General features: G+C 44.2%; 1 protein-coding gene across 1 annotated transcript in view; it reads left to right on the forward strand.

Moving 5' to 3' along the window:
• The window catches only part of FAM227A (family with sequence similarity 227 member A), a gene marked incomplete at its 5' end in the record, with an annotated part of 166,614 nt that extends 156,507 nt beyond the window's left edge, over window positions 1-10,107 (forward strand). Inside the window, one exon of the mRNA XM_082264955.1 lies at window positions 9,872-10,107. Within this exon, the coding sequence (XP_082121081.1) occupies window positions 9,872-9,902 (31 nt within the window). The 3' untranslated portion in view covers window positions 9,903-10,107. The remainder of the gene's footprint in view (window positions 1-9,871) is intronic.
• Window positions 10,108-10,799: the final 692 nt, after the last annotated feature.

Below are 10,799 nucleotides of genomic sequence, written 5' to 3' on the forward strand. Positions count from 1 at the left end.
AATTCCAGTCGTTATTTCCTCCAGGGATAGAGTTATACAATTAAAGTTTCTCTATAGAGCCTACTTTACTCCTAAATTCTTACATAGAATAGGTAAAATGTCATCTCCACTTTGCTCAAAATGTAATATTGCTGAGGGTACCTTTTTCCATATGTTCTGGGAATGTCCATCTATCCGCAACTTTTGGTCTGCAGTCACGGCCTTTATTACTGACATCTCCCAGCTATCTAATATCTGTAGCCCCCTTGTTGTCTACTGGGGTATGTGAATGATGAAGATGCTCCTGCTCGCACTAAATTGTTTTTACGCCTGGCCTTCTTCTATGTTAGGAAGGCTATAGCACTACGCTGGAAATCTGATGTTCCCCCTGACGTTCCATTTTGGATTTCTCTTATTAATCAAGTTTTGCCTCTCTATAAAATGACCTATGAGGCTAGAGGTTGTCCTAAGAAGTTCCACAAAATCTGGTCCTTTTGGGTAGATTCTGACCTCACTACCTCTCCGGTTACTGATTCTACTTAACCACTTTAATACAGGGCACTTCCCTCCCTTCCCGCCCAGGCCAATTTTCCCCTTTTAGCGCTGTTGCATTTTGAATGACAATTGCGCGGTCATGCAACACTGTACCTACACCAAATTAATGTCATTTCCCCCCCACAAATAGAGCTTTCTTTTGGTGGTATTTGATCACCTCTGGGTTTTTTCCTTTTTGCTAAACAAATAAAAAAAGACCGAAAAGTTTGAAAAAAAAAAAAAGTTTTTTGTTTATGTTATACAATTTTGTAAATAAATAAGTTTTTTCCTGCACTGATGAGCACTGATGAGATTGCACTGACAGGCACTGATGAGGAGGCACTGATGGGGTGGCACTGATAGGCGGCACAGATAGGCGGCACTGATATGCGGCACTGATGGGCACTGATATGTGTCACTGATAGGTAGCACTGATATGCAGCATTGGTGGGCATTGATAGGCGGCACTGCTGGGCACTGATAGGCACTGATAGGTGGCACTGACGGGCACTGATAGGTGGCACTGACGGGCACTAATGGGCACTGATAGGCGGCACTGGTGGGCACTGGTGGGCACTGATGGGCGGCACTGATCGGCACTGACGGGCGGGACTGATGGGCACTAATGGGCACTGATAGGCGGCACCGGTGGGCAATAATGGGCACTGGTGGGCGACACTAAAGGATGGCAATGATGGGCACTTGTGGGCAGCACTGATAGGGAGGGCACTGGTGGGCAGCACTGATGGGGAGGGCAATTGGGGGCTCCCTGAGCCCTGATTGCCATCCCTGGTGGCCATAGTGGGCATCCCTGGGGTCATAGTGGGCATCCCTGGGGTCATAGTGGGCATCTCTGGTGGATCTAGTGGCATCCCCCCCCGAGGGTCTGCACTGGTAATCAATGATCTGATTACCAGTGCCGACCCCCCCCCCCCTGTCAGGGGAGCCGCCGATCGGCGCTCCTTTACTCGTGCCTGTCAGGCACGAACTAAGGAAAGCCGATCAACGGCTGTTCCTATTTACTATGTGACCAGCCGTGATTGGACACGGCTGATCCCATGGTAAAGAGCCTCCGTCAGAGGCTCTTTACCGAGATCGGAGATGCAGGGTGTCAGACTGACACCTCGCATCACCGATCGCCGCTCTGCGCGCCCCTGGGGGGCGCCCAGAGCTGTGTTATCCTGCCGCCGTCATATGACGTCCGGTCAGGATAACTCAACCACATTCCCGCCGTCATTTGTCTATAGGGCGGGCGGGAAGTGGTTAACAGGATGTCATTGCAGGTCTTATTATTGTATGCCTGATGGCCATGCTATACACGTTGATATACCCCTCTCTTCCCCCTCCTTCCCCCCCCCCATTTCGCCCATTAACCCCCCCCCCCCCCCCCCCCCGGGGCTTTATTATTGTTATTCTAAAGCTTTCCTTTTTGTTGTTCTTTTTATTATGTATGTCACATATCCACTGTGCCCCCTGTGGGCATTTGATGGGAGACACAGTTTCATCTGATTTCTAGGCTCCTTGTCTTTTATATTGCACTATACATTTCTGTTTTTGTTTGTTCTGTTCAATAAAGTTACCTTTAAAAAAAAAAAAGAGTGGCATGTGTTTCTCTGCTACTCCATTTGTTCAGCAGGATTTCAAAGTTTCTCCGCATTCCAACACTCCTGAGCCAATGTAGGTAAATGCAATTAAGCGATCCATTTACATTCAGGAGAAAGAAAAGACGTTCTGAGAACCTATGTCTTTACTGTGGAGATTCTGGCCATTACGTAGTTAACTGTCCTAACAAAGTTAGAAGAACAGTTGCATCGGTGGATGTGATCATGCCTGAACAAATAAACTCCATTAGCCAGTCTATCTCCCCATTGGTCCAGGAAGGAAATAAAGTAAATTCTTCACTACCTCGTTTTGTCCTCCCTATTAAACTTATCTCTAAGGGCATTGAGATTCCTTGCTCTGCTATGCTGAACTCTGGTGCAGGGGGGAACTTTATGGACATAGACGTTTGCCAGAAACAATAATATTCAAACAAGAAATAAATCTGCCCCTATTGATATGGAGACGGTGGATCTATCAGGACCTATTACCCATGAAACAGTCCCTCTGGTTCTCCAATTTGAGGCCGACCATCGTGAGACCATCAGTTTTCAGTTAATTACGTCACCTAAATTTCCTGTCATCTTGGGCATTCCTTGGTTCTCCACCCATAATCCCTCAATCAATTGGAAAGCATGGATTATAAATTTTACTCCCCCCCCCCGCCATTGCGAGGAGTACTGTAGAGAGCCTTGTCAAACTAGTTCTCCACCGATCAAGGAGTCACAGTTGGATGTGGTTACCACACAGTCTTTTCACAACCTGCCTCCACAATATCATGAGTTTCGGGATGTCTTTGATAAGAAGAATGCCGACCGGTTACCTTCTCATCGCCCATATGATTGCCCCATTGAGCTTCTCCCAGGGGCAGAAATACCTTTCGGCCGCCTATTCAATCTGTCAGAACCTGAATTAAAGGTGCTCAGGGAGTGGCTTAAAGAAAATTTGGAGAAGGGGTTTATTAGACACTCAACATCTGCTGGAGCAGCCCTGTTCTTTGTTGAAAAGAAAGCATCCACCTTGCGTCCATGCATTAATTACAGGCACATGAATAAAATTACTATTAAAAACCGTTATCCTCTCCCGTTGATCTCTGAAATGTTGGAAAGACTTCGTTCTGCCAACATTTTTACAAAGCTTGACTTACGGGGTGCATATAACTTTGTTCGTATTCGTCAAGGAGATGAATGGAAAACTGCCTTTAGAACCAGATACGGACATTTTGAGTCCTTGGTTATGCCTTGTGGTCTTTGTAATGCCCCTGCAACTTTTCAACACTTCATCAACAATGTTTTCCGAGCTCTGTTGGACCAGTTTGTAGTTGCTTATTTGGAGGACATCCTAATTTTTTTTTTCGATAACCTAGAGGAGCATCGCAAGCATGTTTGCACTTTCCTTGAAAGATTAAGGCAGAATCGACTTTATATCAAATTGGAGAAATGTGAGTTTGAGCAAACCCAGATCCAGTTTCTGGGGTATATTATTTCTCCAGATGGAGTAAGCATGGATCCTGAGAGGATATAATCAGTAGTAGATTGGCCTGTCCCTGGAAATGTTAAGGAAATTCAACGATTTGTTGCGTTTGCCAATTTCTACAGGAAATTCCTAAGAAATTTCTCTAAGGTCGTAGCCCCGATTACACAGCTGACAAAGAAAGGGGTGCCCTTCGTGTGGTCATCTGATGCTCAGGCTGCTTTTGCTAAGTTAAAGACTCTTTTCACTTCTGCACCAGTATTGGTACATCCCAATCCTGAGTTACCTTTTGTAGTGAAAGAGGATGCTTATGACTCTGCTGTGGGCGCTATCCTTTCTCAACGAAGAGGTGAAAAGATGCAGCTTAATCGTTGTGCTTACTTCTCTTGTTTAATGTCTTCAGCCGAAAAGAATTGCAACATCGGGAATAAAGAGTTACTGGTAATTAAGGAAGCCTTTTCCGAATGGAGGCATCTGCTGGAAGGTACTTAGCACCCTATGACCGTTCTCACTGATTACAAAAATCTAGAATTCATTTGTTCGGCTAAAATATTGTCTTCTAGACAAGCACGTTGGTCGCTGTTGTTTTCTAGATAAAATTTTATTATCTCGTATCGACCTGGGTCAAGAAATGGGCTTATCACATATTTTGTCGTGCCTTTCCAGGATAACAACTCTGAATGCACAATCCTGCCTCAAAAGAACTTCCTAGGTGCCACAAGTTCAAAGGCATTCTTGAGTCTCCCCAAAGAAGGGTATGAGAATGACTCACTCCTCAATAATCCTCCTACAAACATCAACCTTGAGTACAAGAATGGCTTTTGGATTCAAACACATTGCCTCTATGTACCTGAGTCTGGTTGAAGTCCTCCGGTTGAGTCATGACTCAAAACTTGCTATACATTTTGGAGTTTCTAAAACAGAGGACATTTTATCACGTTCCTTTTGGTGGCCTGGGTACAAGAAAGATGTTAATAGGTATGTGTCACGCCTTGACTGGGAATTGATCTTGTGGTCTGCTGTGTTCTGGATCGTTTCCCTGCTGGTCGAGCCACTGGGTGATTCCTATTCTGGGCTTGTTCTGCCACTGGGTGACTCTTGCTCCACCCAGTGGCCAGCTGTAGTCAGTTACCTCGTCCCCTGACCTATATATACCCTCTTCTACTTCCTGCTAGTGCCTGAGTATAGGTTTTGCTTCCTGTTGTATGCTGTGTATGTTTTACTCTAGTTGCTGACCTTGGCTTACCTGGACCTCTCTTTGGATTACCCCTTTTGGACTGTACCGGCTCTGGCTATTGATCTCGACTGTACCAGCTCTAACAAATTTGGCTTGTTCCTGACTACTCTTCTGGACTTCGCTCCCTTGGGGTCTGGCTCCCGACCTACTCCAAACTGCGAGTCTTTTCTTATTTGTTGTTCCCTAAGTTTGCTGGTTTCACTTTCCCGATATTTCGGCTGTAGGACCCAATCCACTCCTCCACCTGATACAGGGATAACAAGACTACTGCTCAGGAAACTGGAGGAGCGGTAGGGGTCTCTGGCAGGCCTAACAGTATGTAGCCTCGTGCCTGACCTGTGCACACAATAAGACACCTCAAGCTTCTACTTTGGGGTTGCTCCAACCACTCCCTATCCCATCAAGACCATGGGGGTCAATTTCTATGGACTTGTGGTTAATTTACCTCTCTCAAAAGGAATGACCACTATCTTGGTAGTCGTTGACCACCTCACCAACATGGCTCACTTTATACCGGTTATGGGGGTACCCTCTTTGAACAAACTGCAGAGTTGATGGTTTGAGAAGTCTTCAGACTACATGGAATTCCTGAAGACGTTGTGTCAGATCGAGAAGAACAGTTTACTTCAAAGTTTTGGAAAAGCTTTAGCTCAGCTTTAGGAGTAGCAATCTGCTTTTCATCCTCAGTGTAATGGTCAGACTGAGAGGACCAATCAAACTTTAGAGCAGTACCTTCAATGTTTTGTTAGTTATCTTCAGGATGACTGGGTGGACTATCTTCCTACAGTAGAGTTTTCTTATAACAATTCTAGACATTGCCCAACCTCTCAAAGCCCGTTTTTTCTTAAACAATCATCCAGTTTTTATTCCTGATCTCCCTATCTCAACTCCAATTCCTGCTGTAGCCAACAAATTAACTATGCTGCAAGAGATTTGGGAGAAATTGATTGAGACTTTGAGGGGAGCTCAGAAATGTTACAAGAAGGCTGCTGATAGACATCGCAGATCACTTTCTACCTTCCAGGTGGGTGACAAAGTTTGGTTATCAACCAAAAATGTGAAGGTCCATGTTCCATCTGCAAAGTTGGGACAAAAGTTTGTGGGACCTTTCCAGATTTCTGTTTAGATCAACCCAGTCACTGTCCGTTTATATCTTATCGCTACTCAAACCATTTAAGGAAAATCCTTAAATGAAGAAGAATTTGTGGTTGAGAGAATTCTTGACTCCAGGATCTTTAGGAACAAATTACAGTATTTGGTTCAATGGGAAGGATATGGTCCAGAAGAAAATTTTTGGGAGCCCGAAGAAAATGTTCATGCCCCTAGATTGACAAGGGAATTCCACCAGAGGTTTCCTCTTAAACAAATAAGACTCCACTTTACTCCTCCACCCCTGTTCACATTAATGGGGTCCACTGGTAACACCTTAGCCACAATGTCTGGCCCTTTAAGATCATGGTACTGCCACTGTATGTAAGCTCACCCAATACAAGGGAACCTCATAGTGTCATAGGTTAAAACTGGCAAAGGTTTATTAAAACAATGGCACTTACATTAATATGATGAAAACACAGTTTGGGCAAGTTAGCATTGCGGGGCTCACGGCACCTGTGCCACTTCCAGTTTCGGCTACGTCACCTGGCTCCAGCCAATGCGTATCATCATGGTCAGGTGACTTCCACAGGGGTCCAGGGCTGGGCGCACACTTCTACATTTATACTGGTGACTCTTAGTAGCTATGGAAACCGGTACACATCTCTCATCTAGCAACCATAATAACGCATATTACCTTCCATTTCTAAAAATGTATTACATATTACTTTCCAGTTCCACAGGTGTAAACATAAATTATACTTTTATAAAACTATTTTAACACCATTTCAAACAATTCAAACGTCCTTTTACATGATCTCCATAGTGAGATACCATACATGCTGCAGATACTCTATCTAGTGGTCAATTATAGGAATTGCAATCAGTATAGTATTGATATATACAGTATATTGCATTTTTTCATTGAAGATATGAGTATATATGACTTTATATGTCACAAAGGAAAAGCACAGGTGAACTGTGAATGCACTTATAGCACTTTATATATGAATTTACCACTGTATGCAAAGAGTAATATGAATTCACATTAATATTTATTTTTCACTGGAAGATTTTATTCTGTATATGTATCTATAGGGGAAGGCGCAGCAATACGTACATATTTTTTTTATTTTTGTACTATGTCTTTCAAAAAAAATACTGAACCTGAAAATAATAAATTTTTGTCACATATAGACCTATGAAGACCGGCGGCACACAAGTGTTTTGTGATTACTCTCAAATACAAGTTAAAGTTACTCTGGTTTCCTTCCAAAAACCAAAGACATGCTGCTAGGTTAATTGGCTGCTGTCTAAATTGTCCCTAGTATGCATATGAGAAAGCTGTAAGCGCCTGGAAAGCAGGGACGGATGTGAATGTACATTATGTGAAATGCTTTGTAATTTGTCAGCTCTATATAAATGCCTGTAATAAATTAGGCCTAGCATCATATATAATTCTTCATGTTAGGTTCATGCATGCTGAATTAAAGCCTAAGTTTAGTAAAAAAAAAAAATAAAATGTATAAATACAATGTAAGTTGTAGTATGGCATCTACGAATGGAGGATCTTGGTGGGAAGGTCAGATATAGTTGGGCGGGAAGGTCAGGTATAGTCGGGTGCCTTTTCACAGCTCCTTCACTTCTATCAACTCCTGCCGTATCAGAAGATTGTGGTGGCAGGGGTGGGGGGCATAAGAGAAGTAAGTAATGTCCCTTATACTGATTTTTTTTTTTTTAGCTAAACTTTTAAGCTTTAGGGTCCATTCACACTAGTGCGACTTGTCAGGCGACTTGGTCGTCTGACAAGTCGCGGTCGCTCACCATTGAATAGTACAGGACCCGTTCTAATAGGAGCGACACAAGTCGCTCCGACTTAGAAAAAGGGTCCTGTACTACTTTGGGGCGACCTGAAGGCGACTTGCATTGACTTAAATTATATGAAGTCCGTGCAAGGTCGCCCAAGAAAATCCTGTCGCGGCAGTGTGAATGGGCTGTTAAAGTGATTGTAAAGACTTGTTTTTAAAAAAAACAAACATACTTACACACTTACAACATACTTACTTTTGCACAGAGCAGTCCCTCTTTGCTGCTCCTAGCCTCTCCCTCCTGTTGAGTGCCCCGACAGCATGCAGCTTGCTCTGGGGGCACCGGAGCCGAGCTGCAGCTCCCTTTGTCCATTCAGACACGGAGCTGCAGTTGGGCCCCGCTCGTCTCTCTCCTGATTGGCTATCTGACTTTGATTGAAAGCTGCAGTAGCCGATTGCACTGCGGCTGTGTCTCAGCCAATCAGGAGGGAGAGTCCCGGACGGCCGATGGACTCGTGGACATCGCTGGACAGAGAAGGGGCTCAGGTAAGTATTAAGGGGTGCTTGGGAGGCTGCTTCACACAGAAGGCTCTTTATCTTAATGCATAGAAAGCATTAGGATAAAAAACCTTCAGATTTTACAACTCCTTTAAGGCATCATCCAGGGTCAGCATCTACATTCTAAACTGGGATGTTGTGTTATGCTAGGTTAACACCTATGCGTGAGGCTGTGGAAATCACATCTGTTGCTGAAACTATTCACAGCCAAATCGCACTGCTTTTAGGAGATGCGCAGCGCTACCATTCATTTTGAATGGCACCCTCATGCATCTCAGCATTCAGTGCGTTTGCGGGTGCGATAAACGCAGGGAAATCCAATGGTCAAAAAGACCATGCGATTTCTCTGTGGCCGTGGGTTTTAAAAGGTGCATGCACCTTTTTGTTTTGCAGAAACGCAGGCAACTGATTTGAATGGACTGCCTTGCCTAAGCAAAAATGGCCCTCACAAAACACAGAAGTGTGAACCTAGGGTAAGAGATGACAGTCATCTAAATTTCAGTGCCTATGCAGTTCTGGGCTGTGTTCACAAATGTCTGGCACAGATAGCCCCCTCCAGGAGTCTCTCACCTTGTGACTTGCTACAATGTTACAATGTTACAGTCTAAATAATGGAAGTGAAGAGACTAGGCCCCTTTCACACATGCGGACCGTTCAGATCAGTTTTTCAGGCGGATCTGAACGGATGCCCCATGCATCCCTATGGGGCAGCTGATGTCAGCGGAAACAACTCTGCTGACACCCGCTGCCATCCGATCCTTTCCATCAAATCCGGATGGATGGAAACCCTATTTTCCATCTGTTCAGCGGATAGGATGAGAACGGACCGCCAGATTCCCCCATAGAGGATAGCGGGGACCTGACAGCTCCGTCTCTGCACACAGAGCGGAGACGGAGCTGCCATCCACCTGCTCAGCGGGATCGGCGGATCGATCCTGTGCTGAGAAAAACGCAGTCTGCCGATGGAGCGGGCAGTGTGAAAGAGGCCTAAGGCCCCTTCCTCACGGGGCGGATCCGCTCGGCGGAATCGCTCTGTTGATCCCTGCTGAGCAGGCTGATGACAGGTCCGTCTCCACTCACTGTGCAGAAACAGACCTGTCAGAGTCCCGCTCTCCTCTATGGGGAGATCGGATGAAAATGGATAGCATGTCCTATTCGATTCGACCCGCTGGATGGATGGCGAATGTATCACCATCCGTCTGTTTTAGGCAGAACTTGTCGGATCGGATGAGAGACGGGTGTCAGTGGGCACATCTCCACAGAGGAGAATGGGTGGCCCGATCAGGTCCACCTGATCAGTCCGATCGTGTGAAAGGAGCCTAAGAACATGCTCCCTTCTGCCAGCAGAAAACTGATGACACCATCTCAGCCTTGGCAAAGTCACTAGACCGAATTTCAGTAACTGCTTTTTAAATAGAAAAATTCACTTTTTGTAAAATTATATTGTTGTTTTATATTTTGACATGTTATGCCTTTTTTTTTCATGAAGACTTGTAAAGTTATTGATAGGTCAGTTAAATAAGCAATCTGCGAGTTACATTGAATATTCATTAAACTTCTTAACCAACTTTTCTTTGTACTACATATTCAGTGAGTGTGATTATCAAAAGAAGACAAGATAAAACAAGAAGACCATCAGCTGTACAAAGAGGAGGCTGAGCTTGCTGAAATCTACAAGATGTTGGAAAAAATCCTAGATGGAAGCAATTTAAAACCAATTTAAACTAGGGTTCTGTTCACACCTATGCAGGTGCAATTGCGTGCTTGCATTTTTGCACATTTAAATGTGTTGCTTTAGGGTAGTATATTTATTTCAATAGGCTGCCTTATGTGTGGTGTGACAATCGCACAAAAGAAGTGCGGGCACGTTTTATTTTGCGGTATATAATGTGTCCCATCCGCCACCCCGCCCCCTTTTTTTTTACAGCAGACCAGAGCTCCAGCTGCAGCTGGAAGTGAAACAATCAGAAGTGATATTAATACCACTGGTAATTGTGACAGTTCAGTTTAGGGATCATGGTTGTTAAGCAGCCAGCACCTAAAATTCATGGCTCATCCCCGCTGACCGCAAAATGTAAACAAAAGAACCAATAGTAGAAAATACAAAATGTTATGCGCCCCCCCTCCTCATTTTAGGCCCCCAGATCTTGGTCCCCAATTTGAATGAGATTGCCCTACCCCCTACTCATTCAGCAACAAAAGTCAAGTCACACAGCTTTATTTAAAAAAATAAAAACTTCCCCTCCATGCACATCCATTGTCAGTCATGATAAACACCCCCCGTTGCCCCCGCACAAAAAAAAAACAAAATAAAAAGGCACCTGCTGACAGCAGGCGAGTCACTGGTTGTTAAGTATGTGTTAACAACCAACTAGAAATTGAAAATGTTTATTAAATTGCATGTGGCTAGAACACAACTTATTTAATGAATCTATGTTTACTTTTGGCTTTTTTTTTTTGTGAATTTACTTTTAGATAGTTTTCTGTGGTATTTACAGTGTTTCCTATTTTTGTGGTAA

This window comes from Pelophylax lessonae (genome assembly GCF_965119305.1).
Source record: "Pelophylax lessonae genome assembly, chromosome: 8".
Classification (NCBI taxonomy): Eukaryota; Metazoa; Chordata; class Amphibia; order Anura; family Ranidae; genus Pelophylax; species Pelophylax lessonae.